Source organism: Triticum dicoccoides, chromosome 1A, assembly GCF_002162155.2.
Source record: "Triticum dicoccoides isolate Atlit2015 ecotype Zavitan chromosome 1A, WEW_v2.0, whole genome shotgun sequence".
Lineage (NCBI taxonomy): Eukaryota > Viridiplantae > Streptophyta > Magnoliopsida > Poales > Poaceae > Triticum > Triticum dicoccoides.
The window spans coordinates 15,030,676-15,045,428 of record NC_041380.1 but is presented as its reverse complement, the minus strand read 5'-3'; the positions used below and the strand labels follow the sequence as shown (position 1 = coordinate 15,045,428).

The 14,753-nt window shown below is 46.2% G+C and overlaps 1 protein-coding gene across 2 annotated transcripts in view; it reads left to right on the top strand.

The window, feature by feature from the left end:
* Positions 1-7,047, top strand: part of LOC119359036 (disease resistance protein RPM1-like) — an 8,684-nt gene extending 1,637 nt beyond the window's left edge. Inside the window, exons 1-2 of one of the 2 annotated variants that reach the window (XM_037625397.1) lie at positions 1,119-1,636; positions 4,003-7,047. In XM_037625397.1, coding sequence (XP_037481294.1) covers positions 4,009-6,762 — 2,754 coding nt within the window. In that variant the 5' untranslated portion in view covers positions 1,119-1,636; positions 4,003-4,008 and the 3' untranslated portion in view covers positions 6,763-7,047. Of the gene's footprint in view, positions 1-1,118; positions 1,637-4,002 lie in introns of those variants that run through there. The other variant, XM_037625391.1, reaches the window with a different exon arrangement.
* The last annotated feature ends 7,706 nt before the right edge of the window (positions 7,048-14,753 follow it).

Sequence of the window (14,753 nt, the reverse complement as noted above, 5' to 3'; positions counted from 1 at the left end):
TTAGGGGATTATGGAGGGTTAATTTAGGTGTTTCATATTGTGTTAGCTAGCTAATGGAGAGAAGTGTCCTCTCTTTCTTCGTGCTTGGTCAACACTAGCTACTATACATATAGAGAGAACTCGACACGCTAGCTAGTAAGCAAATGAAGGAACCATTAATTATCGAACATCATCGTGAAACTATATATACAGAGAGAAGTGAGACATCTCTTTCTTCGAGAGATTGGTCGAACAACAAGTTTCCGTATATCTATCCGACGCTACTACATATATACAATATAACATGTCTTGCAATCCCTAACATCTAAAATCGGTTTTAATTTCCACATGATATTCTTCGGCTTTAGGTATGACGTGGTCAAGAAAGAATCCTGCCAATTCCTCTTGAATTGCTCGTATGCGATCATGTGTAGGAGTTCATCCCGCATCTGCCACATCTAATGTAAACAAGGGGTCAATACATATATATGAATGAAACTCAACACAAATGATGGTAATAAAATAAAAGTGTGAATATTATTGTTTACGTACTTCATATTGTTTTTCAGAGTTGCCCCGCCGAGAGGCCGTCGCGTTGTAGATGAACTTGCAAACGTAGTATCCACAAAAATCATTCCCGGCCTCCTCCCACAAGCACTTTACGAGAAATAGAGTTCAATCAAACTGATAATCAAGCATGATAAATGGTATTGATGAAACTAGAATCAATGGGAGATGATCGGAACTAGCTAGTAGTACTTACTTTCAGGCGTGTAAATCGCAGCTCCCTCGGTAGTCCTGAAACAATTACGGTGAACTTTTTCTAAACCCTGCCACACTAAGAAAATAATTACTTGATATCAGGAAATGAACAAAGTTGCCGATATGGTGCGATAATGATCGATTGAACTTGCTTCTGGAGCTTTTCAGTCATGTCTGCATAGTCCTGGTGATCTTTTCGTCTCGAGTCTAAGACAGTTACTAGTCCCCGGTCAAGCTTAATCTCTAGCAGAATAAACTGGAAGCTGCGCACGCAAGCATAACTCATCAATTACATTACCATAACCTCGAGTAAGGGAAACCGAATATGACAAGACAGTAACACTCACTTGAAGGTGTAAGGAAAGAGTATTTTCTCTTTGTTTTGATTTCGAAGCAACGATTGTAGCAAGTTATCCTCATTACCAGAGACTCTGTTTTTAACCGACCATTCATTTATGGTATTTGGGCTAATGAACCCAATGTCATAGATTTGTGCTTTTCTGCATTCGACGATCTTCAATCTGCATAATATAGTGAGATAATTATATATACATGCAATGAAAGAGCTGAGCTATATATATAGACCTAATTACATAAGTAATACTTACAGACAGTAGCAAGTCATGAGTTGTTTGTCGAGGGCCAATTGGTTGTATAACTGGAATAACTCCATAAATTCAACAGGCAACAACTCAGTTCCAACGAGATCGTGCTCCTCTTTAATTCTCAGTATCAAACAATTCTTCCCAGACTCACTGCAGGTTTTCATGTACCACTCATGCAATCTTCGCATCATCGTTGTTAGAGGAGGAGGATCAGGTTTGACGAGAGGCTTCCCGTGCTGGTATCTGAAGCTGTCCACCTCCATTATTTCAAACTCTACATCATCGCTCAGGTAATCAGCAGGATTGGTACTGGGCACTAGCCTGGGATGATTAGCGACGATATCGCTAGACACCTTGAGTGGGGGGCACGATTGGTTCGCTTGTTCGCCGAGCTGGGGAATTGTTTTCCCACTTCTTCGTTGTGCTAATCTTGCATCACTGGAAGTACTTTCCAACCGCTCCGCTTCCTTATATGTCCTTTCAATAATGCGCTCATAGTTGGATTGCGGCGGAGGCGATGGTGGTCTCCTATGGGCATATAGAGTGCGCTTCACTTTCACCTAATCTAACGTTTCCTTCGGAGGTGGAGGTTTCCATGCAAAATGGTCCCTCACTTGGGCACGACAGATGTCCTTGTTTTCCTTGTCGGTCCTCTCATATGGTAACTTTTCCGAAGCCTTGAGACATGGACTGTATTTGAATTGCTTCCCGCCTCTGCTTGTACTGCTAACCGCCGGAGCGGCGGCGTTTCTCTTCCGTCGTTGCTGACGCGGCGGAGTCCGCTGACATGCCGGAGGAGGCGGAGGAGGAGCCGGCGTGCCCTCACACATCGGAGGAGGCGGAGGAGGAGCCGGAGTGCCCTCACACGTCGGAGGAGGCGGAGTGCTCGTCGGAGGAGGCGGAGGAGCCGTAGTGCCCTGACTCGCCGGAGGAGGAGGCGTCCAGTTTGGAATCTTGATGTACTCCTTCCTCCATAGATAGGTACTCCTCAAAGCATAAACCAGATGATTCTCCCCTTCGCCTGTAGGGTGATCAAGCTCCGGCTCCTCAAATCCCTCCATTATTTCATCCACCGTCAAAACAGCATAGCCATGTGGAATCGAACGACAGTGAAAAGTTTCGTCAGCTTGAGGAGGTGCAACAGAGCCGACAGCCGCCTTCAAAGTGAGGTTCTGGCATTTCGTCATTAGCTCGCAATGTTGAGCCTCCGTGATAGTATCCACGGGGTAGCGAGGAGCCGTGAAATCAGGCCGAACGAGCTCCGTGGAAGCCACGCTGCTTCTCCGCTGAGATGGTGGGGTAGCTTCTCGGGTAGGATATTCGTGCCGCTGAGATGGTTGGCCGGCAGCTGCAAGTTCCTCTAGCTTTGCCATTCTTGCATTGAGCTTCTGCATTTCGCTCATCTCCGTGGCCGGGAAACCCAACCACCGATGGAATGGAGCCTGGTGTGCATCGTGTTCGTCCAGGGTGCTCAGGATTCCCGAGGGCCTCAGTCAGCTCGTCCTTCTCTTTGTCAGGAATGAACGTCCCTTCCTACGCGGCCTTGATATATTTCTGAAGCTTCTTGATGGATATTGCAAGTTGCTCGTCCGTCCAACGACACTCCCCTATTTCTGGGTCCAAAGTTCCCCCAACCCCGAAGAACCAAGTCCTTGACTGATCTGGCCAGTTCAATGTCGCTGGTTGGAACCCTTTAGCAAGCAGGTCTTGCTCGGCTTTGTCTTTTTAATTTTCAGGTTTTGCAGCGATACACGCTTATTGTGATTTGGGTTAAGAACTGCACAGTGATTATATATACATCAAATTATAGGCAGGCGGTAAAACCATTAGAGGATAGGTTTATAATTAACTTTTTTGATTTCTTATTAAGTACCATTGTGATATCTATTTCTCTACAGTGGGAATTTTCGGGTCTTCCTTTAGTGGTTATCCTGTGATCTGATGGACAGAGATCTGGCCCAATCTGCATATAAAATTTGGTCGAAGTCAAACTTTGTAAAGTTTGACGAGCTTTGTAGAAAAAAATTAGACATTCACGATGTAAAATCAATATTATTAGATGCACCATGAAATTAATTTTCATCCCATATAGCTTTAATATTGTAGATGTTGATATAAATTTGATAACCTTTGCATAGTTTGACTTCAAACAAACCTTGTATGCCGAGTAAAAAGAAACAGAGGGAGTAATTGGAGAATGATTAAGGTTGTAAACTCATGATGAATAGTAAACATCATTGAAACGATGCAAATTTTTTATATTGTAGACTGTAGTTGTGATGTAATGTTCTAGCATGCCTCATATCAACCGAGATTTCAGTTTTTGCGCATCAAGTTACAACTGTGTATACTCTGTGTTGTGCCCACTGGTTCTGTGGAGAAGAATAATTCTGTTGGCTGTATCACCATTTTGGTTTTCAGTGAAATGAAAGCTGGGAGCCATGCTCCTTTCTATCCAGGTCGTACATGTTATGGGCAGAAGATAATTAAGCTCAGTTAATTAAACTTGGCTAAACCTTTTAACACTAAGCAACAATATAGTGGTGTTTACTGCTTAGCACCCTTTATAAATGCAATATGGCACGTTTTGTCCATTATGCCACATTTTGTCCAAGCTGAAACTGATATAACTTGTTTTGTGTTGGTGTTTTTTCAGAAGCAAATGGCAGAGGCTATACTGCTCGCTGTTTCGAAGATTGGGGCGGTCATTTTGAATGAAGCTGTCTTCGCTGTCATAGACAAGCTATCGAGGAAGGTTGATAATCTAAAGGAATTGCCGGCAAAGATCAAAAGAATCAATACAGAACTGAATACGATGAATGATGTGATTCAACACTTGGGTACAACACAACTCAGCAACAAGGTCATCAATGGTTGGATTGGAAACGTGAGGAAGCTGGCCTACCATGTTGAGGATGTTATTGACAAGTACTCGTATGAGGCTCTTAAGCTCAAGGATGAAGGCTTCCTAGATCGGTACATCTTCAGAGGTTCACGCCATATTAAGGTCTTCAGTAAAATTGCCGAGGAAGTTGTAGAGCTAGAGGAGGAGATTAGGCATGTCAAAGGACTGCGTGATTATTGGAGTGATGCAGTCCAACCTGCTAAAAATGGGCATGCAGAGATTGATAGGCAGCGATCTGGAGGCTGCTTCCCGGAACATGTTAGTGACAAGGATCTTGTGGGAATTGATGAAAACAGAAGCAAATTGACCGAATGGCTGACCACCAATGAGAACGAAAGCACAGTGATTACAGTTTCTGGTATGGGAGGCTTGGGTAAAACAACCCTTGTGAAAAATGTGTATGATCGGGAGAAAACCAACTTCCCTGATGCGCATGCTTGGATTGTGGTGTCACAGGCATATGATGTAGTGGATTTACTGAAGACATTGCTCACTAAGATACACGACACACAAGAGTCACCTCCGCCGTCACCTCTCAGGGCGGGCGCCAAACCTCATGTTTATGAGTTAACAGGGGCGATAAAGAAGATATTGCAAGATAGGAAGTGCTTGATCGTGCTTGATGATGTGTGGGATAAAGAAGCATATTCTCAGATGTTCACTGCATTTCGGGATCTCCAAGGATGCCGTGTTATGATCACAACACGGAAGGAAGATGTTGCGGCTCTTGCCCCACCGAGGCGTCGTCTAGTACTGCAACCACTGGGAAGCGTCGAGTCATTCAAGTTATTCTGCTCCAGGGCTTTCCACAACAGCCTGGACCACAATTGCCCTCCAGAGCTTCATGCGGTAGCTACTGCTATAGTTGAGCGGTGTCGTGGCCTACCATTGGCCATTGTGTCGTCTGGCAGCCTATTATCGAGGAAGCAACCGGCAGAGCATGCCTGGAATGATGTGTACAACCATCTCCGAAGCGAGCTGCGGGGGGATAACCATGTCCAAGCTATACTTAATCTGAGCTACCATGACTTGCCTGGTGATCTCAGGAACTGCTTCCTATACTGTAGCTTGTTCCGTGAAGACTATGCAATGTCACGGGAGAACCTTGTGCGGTTGTGGGTTGCAGAAGGGTTTGCGATGAAGAAAGATGACAGCACGCCGGAGGAAGTGGCTGAGGGGTATCTCATGGAACTCATCGGTCGGAATATGTTGGAAGTTGTGGAGAGAGATGAGCTCTTCGGGGTTAGTACATGTAAGATGCATGACCTTGTTCGTGACCTGGCTCTTGCTGTTGCTAAAGAGGAGAGGTTTGGCTCCGCGAGTGATCAGAGCGAAGTGAAGGACATGGATAAAGAAGTTCGCCGATTCTCAACATGTGGTTGGAGAGATAATATGGCAGCTGCTCCAGAAGTGGAATTTCCACGACTCAGGACCGTGATATCACTCTCACCGGCTTTGTCCTCTACCAACATGATTTCCTCAGTTTTGTCTGGATCCAACTACCTTACAGTTCTCGAGCTTCAAGACTCTGCAATAGTCCAAGTGCCAGAATCCATCGGGAATCTGTTCAATCTTCGCTACATTGGCTTAAGGCGCACCAAAGTTCAGTCACTGCCAGATACTATTGAAAAACTCTCAAACCTTGAGACGTTGGATGTCAAGCAAACAAGAATAGAAAAGCTACCACCAGGTATTGTAAAGGTTGAGAGGCTACGACACCTTTTAGCTGACAAGTTTGCTGACGAGAAGCAGGTGGAGTTCCGGTACTTTGTCGGAGTGGAAGCGCCGAAAAAGCTTTCCAACTTTAAAGAATTGCAAACTCTTGAGACCGTCCATGCCAGCAAGGACTTGCCACTACAACTGAAAGAAATGAAAGAGCTGCGGACTGTTTGGATTGATAACATCAATGGATCTAATTGTGATGACCTTTTCAAGACCCTCTCAGATAGGACTCAACTTTCCAGCTTACTTCTCTCTGCATGTGATGTCAAGGAGACAATTTCTTTCCAAGCACTCAAGCCAGTGTCCAAAAATTTCCACAGACTAATCATTAGAGGTGGCTGGGCCGATGGGACACTCAATTGTCCAATATTTCAGGGTCATGGGAAGAATCTCAAGTATCTCGCGCTAAGTTGGTGCGATCTTGGGAGTGAAGACCCCCTGGAGTTACTTGCAACTCATCTGCCAGCTCTCACTTACCTCACTCTAAACAAGGTGAGATGTGCAGGTGCGTTGGTTCTTTCTGCAGGGTGCTTCCCTCAGCTTAAGACACTCGTCTTGAAGAACATGCTTGATGTCAAGAAACTGGACATTTTAGAGGGCGCCATTCCATACATTGATGGGATCTACATCATGTCACTCTCGGAGCTGAGTACGGTCCCTTGTGGCATCGAATCCCTTGGATCTCTCAAGAAGCTCTGGATGCTGTACCTGCACAAGGGCTTCAAGGATGACTGGGATCAGAAGGAGATGCACAACAGGATGAAGCATGTTCTAGAGCTCCGTGCCTAGTTATGCTCTTTTCGTGTCCCCCCGTTGTCTTCTGCTGCTGGAGGTCTGTACTTTGTTGTAATCCTTAATTTTTCTTTCATGCTGCTCTAGACTCTTTTGGGTAGTGCTAATAGGTTTTTGCCCCGTAGTGGGTGCTCGAGAGCAGCGCTCAGCAGTGGGTTTCCTATTAGTGCCCAAACTTGCTATCTTCATTTCCATTCCCTCTATTGTTGTATTGTAAATTTGTAATGAACTGGTTACTTTGATCAATTAATGAAAACGGGCTTAGCCCGGTTGGCAAAAATATCAGCAACGCCCTTTGGTAATTAAAACTCATATTAATTTCTTATACATTGTAAGTGTGCACGCTTCTAATTATTTGTAATGAGTCATATGGTACTGTGATGGTATCAACAGCTCTTAATTTCTTTGTAGCTGCATCTTATCATTCATTGTTTGTTGTTTCTGTAATAACTCCTGAAACACAGCAATCCCTTGCTGCCAGGAACTAAAATGATTGAGTTTGTGATGTTTCGTACTCCCTCCGTTTCAAAATACTTGTCGTGGTTTTAGTTCAAATCCACGACAAGTATTTTGGAACGGAGGGAGTAGTCTGTATGTACTCTGCCATCTCTCTGTTTCCTAGATACTGCAATGCATTACTCACTACAAGAAATTAGCCATGAAGAATTTTGCCACCATGTGTTGGCTGCGGCGTCTTCAGCCGGGTAGCATTGCAGCACCTGCAGCGGTGGTTGTGGCAGTGGTGCTGAGTCGGAGCAACTGACGGAGGCGGAGTCAGTACTGTCAAACACCTTATTATGTACGTGACAAGGCTACCGCACTCATATCTTGTGTGACGTATCTTGCTATGCATATCTTGATAGTTTGGTTAGGTAGTTAGCTAGAGCTTATCTTCTCTTTGTAATCTTATCTCTATCTATCTTCTTCTCCAAGATGTAATCTCAACTGTATGCGCTATTAGGGAGGTGCGCCCCTGCCTATAAACACGTACGGCGTCCCCTCGAGTTGAGGTACGACGCTTTCCGCCAGCGCACATGGTATCAGAGCCCTTCTCTTCCACAACGTCTAAACCCTAAAACTCCATCCAGTGCAAACCATGTCGTCCTCCTCCGGTGCCTCCCAGACTAGCCTCAATGGCCAAGTCATGGAGAGGCTCTCCCGCACCAACTACGTCCTCTGGCGCGCGCAGATCACGCCGCAGCTGAGGGGCGCGGGCGTCTTCGGCTTCGTCGACGGCGCTACACCGGAGCCGGCCAGGATCCTCCCCACCATGGACAAAGATGGGAAGGAATCGACTGTGCCGAACCCTCTCCACGCCATCTGGGTGCGAGAGGACCAGCAGGTGCTCGGGTACCTGCTGAACAACCTCACCAAGGAGGTGCTCGTGCAGGTGACCGCGATCACCACAGCGCGCGAGCTCTGGACGGCACTGTCGGGGATGTTCTCCTCGCAGTCGCTCAGTCGCGTCAACAACATCAGAACCTCTCTGGTGAACGCGCAAAAGGGCAACAAGACCATCGCCACCTACTTCGCCGAGATGCGCGGCTTCGCCGATGAGCTGGCCGCCGCCGGGAAGCCTCTCCAGGACGATGAACTCGTCTCCTACATCCTCCATGGCCTCGACATGGATTACCAGCCACTCGTCTCCGCCCTCGATGCCCGAACCTCCCCGGTATCCCTCGATGAGCTCTTTTCAATGCTTAGTAACTTTGATCAGAGGGTGGCACAGTACCAGGGATCAGGCGGCTTCAAGTCGTCCGCTAACGCAGCAGTGCGTGGGCGCGGTGGCTACTCTCGTCATCGCGGCCCGCCTCGCTCCAAGGGCAAGCAAGGGAGTGGCGGCAGCAGCGGCGGGTCCAACTCCCGTGGACGGACCAACTCCACCAACACCAGGGGCCGCCGCGGTGGGTCTTCCAGATCACGCCCGGACGCGGTACGCTGCCAGATCTGCGGCAAGCCGGGCCACACAGCAAGAGATTGCTGGTACCGGTTTGATGAGGACGAGGCTTCCTCTGAAGATGAAGAAAAGATCGCTGCTGCTGCTGACGGCTCATACGGTGTAGATACCAACTGGTATCTTGACAGCGGAGCGACAAATCATCTCACTGGCGAACTAGAGAAGGTCACGCTTGAGGAGAGGTATCATGGCAAGGACCAGATCCACACCGCAAGCGGTGCAGGTATGAGGATACGTCACATTGGTCATTCCGTTTTTCGTACCCCACGTAAACAGTTTCATCTTAGGAAAATCTTGCATGTTCCTAGCACCGACAAGAATCTTCTATCTGTCCATCGTATCACCCTTGACAATCATGTTTATATTGAGTTTCACCCCTTCTTCTTTTTGATCAAGGATCAGGTCACGAGGAAAACTCTCTATCGAGGTAGATGCGTTCAGGGCCTCTATCCGTTGATTCCGGAGCTTCGAAGATACAATAAACAAGCTTGTGGTGCTATCAAGCTTTCAGCCACACGATGGCACGACCGTTTAGGGCATGCGTCATTTTCCTTAGTTGATCATTTACTTAAAAAGAATAAGCTCCCGTTTGTTGGTGAGCGCAATGTTGAAACCATTTGTGACTCTTGTCAGAGAGCAAAAAGTCATCAACTTCCTTATCCTGTGTCCACCAGTGTTTCTACTCAACCTTTGCAGTTGATTTTTTCTGATGTGTGGGGTCCTGCCCCAAGCTCCGTTGGTAGACATACATACTATGTTAGCTTTGTTGATGACTACAGCAAGTTTTCCTGGCTTTACCTTCTTAAAAAAAGGTCAGATGTGTTCCAAGTCTTTCAAAATTTTCAGGCGCTTGTTGAACACCAATTTGACAGAAAAATTCTTGATATCCAGTCAGACTGGGGAGGAGAATACGAAAAGTTGAACTCCTTCTTCCAAACACTGGGAATTTCTCATCATGTGTCATGTCCTCACGCTCACCAACAAAATGGGTCGGCAGAACGTAAGCATAGGCACATTGTTGAGGTTGGTCTTGCTCTCTTGGCCGGAGCTTCGATGCCCTTAAAATTCTGGGATGAAGCGTTCCTTACTGCCGTTCACATCATCAACATGCTACCTAGTCGAGTTATCAACAATGAAACTCCCATAGAACGTCTTCTCCACACAAAACCAGATTATAAATCTCTTCGTGTGTTTGGATGTGCCTGCTGGCCGAATCTTCGCCCTTACAACAATCGCAAGCTTATGTTTCGCTCCAAACAGTGTGTGTTTCTTGGGTATAGTGCTCAGCACAAAGGTGTCAAGTGCTTGGACATCTCTACTGGTCGTGTCTACATCTCTAGAGATGTCGTTTTCGATGAAACAAAGTTTCCTTTTGCTGATCTCCATCCTAAAGCCGGTGCCTTACTTCGCAAAGAAATCCTTCTTCTTCCACCTCACCTCTCTCGTTATGATCATGGGGGGCACGATAATAATGGTAATGATCATTTGTTGACTAACCCTCATAACCATCTGCATGAGTTCTGTGATGCTCCAGGAGATCGTAGTGGTGAAGAAAATGAAGAAAACAGCGAAGAAAATGAAGAAAACAGTGCAATGCACTGTCCATATCGCATGTGTCACGGTGGAGGGAGCAGATCCACCTCAGGATCCGGCGCGCCAGTTGCGGCAGGCGAATCCGTCTCGGGATCCAATGTGGCAGCAGCGGCAGGTGGATCCGCCTCGGGTCCTGGCGCGACAGCGACCGGCTCCGCGCGGGCCACGCGGCCAGATGTGGCTGGTGGTAGCGGCTCCACCAGCCCGCGCCAATCAGAAACTGCCACGCGCTCTTCTCCCATCGGCCCGGTCGGCTCGCGTTTCGGCAACCAGCCGACTGTTTACAAGCGGCGCGACGCAGGGCGATCGACTGGCATGGGCCCGGCTGCTGCAGGCGCAGATCTCTACCAGCCCGTGACAGCTGGTCGGGTGGGATCTTCTGCGCCAGATTCGTCTTCAACGCCTCAGCCTCGAGCCACAGAAGATCACCCAGCTGCAGAACCTGCCAAAGTTGCTGGCGCAGGCGGATCTGCCTCGGATCTGGTGCAGGAGGATTCCGCCGGATCTTTTGTGGCACAGAACAATCCTGTTCCATCACAGCGCCGCACACGATTGGAGTCAGGGGTAACTAAGCCAGTCAATTACAAGCACATAACAAAATATGGTATGATCTGTTCTACAGGTGAACCAGGTGAGCCCAACACACTTGAGGAGGCTCTTGGTGATGAGAAGTGGAGAAAGGCAATGCATGAGGAATATGTGGCACTACAGAAAAATAAAACGTGGCATTTAGTTCCTCCAAGGAAAGGTATAAATCTCATTGATTGCAAATGGGTTTTTAGGATTAAAAGAAAGTATGATGGAACAGTTGATCGCTACAAAGCAAGGCTAGTTGCTAAAGGATTCAAACAAAGATATGGCATAGATTATGAGGACACCTTTAGTCCAGTTGTAAAAGCTGCAACCATTCGCCTTGTCCTATCTATTGCTGTTTCCAGGGGATGGAGTCTTCGACAGTTAGACGTTCAGAACGCGTTTCTTCATGGTGTTCTGGAAGAGGAGGTTTACATGAAACAACCTCCTGGGTTTGAAAACAAACATGCACCCTCTCATGTATGCAGGCTTGATAAAGCATTGTATGGACTGAAGCAGGCCCCTAGAGCATGGTATTCTCGTCTTAGCAAGAAGATGCAAATGCTTGGATTTGTTCCTTCAAAGTCTGACACTTCATTGTTTATTTACAATAAGTCCAATACATCAATATTTGTTCTTATATATGTTGATGATATTATTGTTACAAGTTCATCTGATGAGGCAATAACAGGACTATTGAAGGACTTAAGTACTGAGTTTGCTCTAAAGGATCTTGGGGACTTGCACTACTTCCTAGGGATTGAAGTAAAGAAGCACAAGGATGGACTTCATCTCTCCCAGGAAAAGTATGCAAATGATTTGGTAAGAAAAGCTGGGTTGCAAGGCTGTAAACCTGCCACTACTCCTTTGTCTAGTACAGAAAAGCTATCTCTTACAGAAGGAAAACCCCTAAGCTCAGAAGACAGCACAAGATACAGAAGCCTAGTGGGTGCGCTTCAATATTTAATTCTCACACGGCCTGATATTTCCTTTGCTGTCAACAAGGTGTGTCAATTCCTTCATGCACCAACCACAGTTCATTTGACTGCTGCAAAACGTATAGTCAGATATGTGAAAGATACTATGAGCATTGGCCTTAATTTTAGCAAGTCATCTTCCACTCTTGTTAGTGCATTCTCTGACTCAGATTGGGCAGGATGTTTGGATGATAGACGCTCCACTGGTGGTTTTGCAGTGTTTCTTGGATCTAATCTAATATCCTGGTGTGCTAGAAAACAAGCTACTGTTTCCAGGTCTAGCACAGAGGCAGAGTATAAGGCACTAGCTAATGCTACTGCAGAAATCATATGGGTGCAATCCATTCTTAAGGAACTTGGTGTGAGAACTACTCAAGTTCCATGTCTGTGGTGTGACAATTTGGGTGCAACTTATCTCTCAGCAAATCCAGTTTTTCATGCAAGAACAAAGCATATTGAAATAGATTTTCATTTTGTCAGAGAAAGAGTTGCTAATAAACTCTTAGACATCCGGTTCATACATTCCAAGGACCAAATTGCAGATGGGTTTACCAAAGCCTTGCCCATACGAAGCTTTGAGAACTTCAAGTATAATCTCAACTTGATGAAGTTGTGATTAAGGGAGGGTGTCAAACACCTTATTATGTACGTGACAAGGCTACCGCACCCATATCTTGTGTGCCGTATCTTGCTATGCATATCTTGGTAGTTTGGTTAGGTAGTTAGCTAGAGCTTATCTTCTCTTTGTAATCTTATCTCTATCTAGCTTCTTCTCCAAGATGTAATCTCAACTGTATGCGCTATCAGGGAGGTGCGCCCCTGCCTATAAACACGTACGGCGTCCCCTCGAGTTGAGGTACGACGCTTTCCACCAGCGCACAAGTACTTTGGAGGCTTCAGGATCGAAGGAAGAGGAGAAGCTGAAACCACGGCGCTGAATAAGAGAACCACGGCGATTAGTTTCAACGTGAGTGACTCTGTTACTTTCATGATTGAGATGGAATATCTCCTGCCTGATTTGGTTGGTTTTCTACCAAATTTGGTTTACTCCTATTAACAAGAGATGTTAGAAACTAGCACTATGATTCATTCCTTTAATCTGGTCTGCTGCAACCACTTTCTGTCGGAGATGGTATGATCAGTTTACCTCAGATGGAAACAGTAAATATTCTGTTTGATTTGGTACATATATTCATGAGATTCAACTTGATGGTTCAAATTTACAGATCATAGACCCTCCTGGTCTCAGATGGAGAAGCAATTTTGAGAGGTACACTCTGCTTCTGCTCTGTTATTATGTGTTCTTGTCTGTCTGAAATTGTTCCCAGTTCCATTTGATGCATTTAAAATTCAGTTTACGGCAAGAAGTAAGCAGAGCCTCGGCCGGGGGAACAGGGGGCTGTTGCTCGAGACGAATTCCTGGAAATCTGTATGAGGAAGATACACTAAAAAGGTGGTACAGTTTAAGAGAAATTATCGATCCTGAAAAGGAAAGTTAATGCACCTTCTGTGAGACAGTATACGGTGCTATATGGAGTCAGAGTAATTTTCCAGCCGATCAGAAATTAACGGAGCAGAAACTTTCGGTTTCAGTGAGAAGCGTAATCTGCAATAGTAGTGGACAGCATAAAAAGTAGTGTGGGAACTAGATTGATTCGGCACATGGAGCAGTGGTTGTGGTATAATACGTTTTAGAGACTTGTATATGGTCAGTCTAAAATGTCCTATATTGATGAACAGAGGGAGTATCATTTACAGTCACCTGTAATATACTGATATCATACCCACATATTTGATGCTTTCATATTATTGGTGGCTCCGGAGCTTTCTTGCAGTTGCGGTGGGGCAGCGTTGCGGTGCACGGAGCGGTGGTTGTGGTGCTGGTGCTGAGTCGGAGCAACTGGCTGGGGCGGAGTCAATACTTCTGAGGCTTCAGGATCGAAGGGAGAGGAGAAGCTGCAACCATGCCACCGAATCAGAGAACCTTTGCATCCAATTAGTTCATGGTGAGTGACTGTATTACCTTTTGTGTTTGAGATGGACCTCTTGAATATCTCCTGCCTGATTTGGTTGGCTTTGTACCAAATTTGGTTTGCAGGCAGGGTTGTTACGTCTAGGGCTTCAGAAATTCGGTCATGTTTTGTGTTAATTCAACCAGTGTGCTAGGTTCTGAGTAGTTGGTTCTATGAATGTAGCTTGTTCTGTGTGATAGTGGATTAGCATGTTCTTGATAGGATTAGTCATCTAACATTTAGTTGTGATAAATAGCTTATGTGTATATTGTACAGGTACCCCTTTGTTGTTTTGTTTTGTATTTTTGTTACCAATTTGGTTCACTTTCTGAATATGCCTATGCCTCTTTTAATGTTTTTGAAAGAAGTCCACATAACCCCCTGAGATTTCACGGAACGACTCTACATAACCCCCTGAACTTTAAAACCGGGTATTCCACCCCCTAAATTTTACAATACCATTCAAAACACCCCCTGGAAGCTTTGGAGGTGGTTTTGTGTTTTGTCCACGTGTTGGCCTACAGCGAGCATGCTTCTCCTAGAGCGCATCGCTGGCCAAAGGGCCGAGCAAAACCGTGCTTCCTCGCGGTTGGAATGCCCACCTCCATTATCTCATGCTGTAACTCCCTCTCGCTCCCTTTCCATCCCCGTCGCTTGTGTCCAACCACTTAGCCCGTGGCCACGCACCACCGAGAGCATGGCGCCATAGCCGCCCTGGCTTTGTCGCTTGTTGGGTCCAACTCCGGAGACGCCTTCGTCTTGCTGTCGTCCATGAATATGAAGAACTCGCGGAGCTCTTGCCACGCCAAATTCCGGCGAGGCCATTGCACTAACGTCTACCTCGGCGCAACCATGCATGCCAGGAACCTGCACACA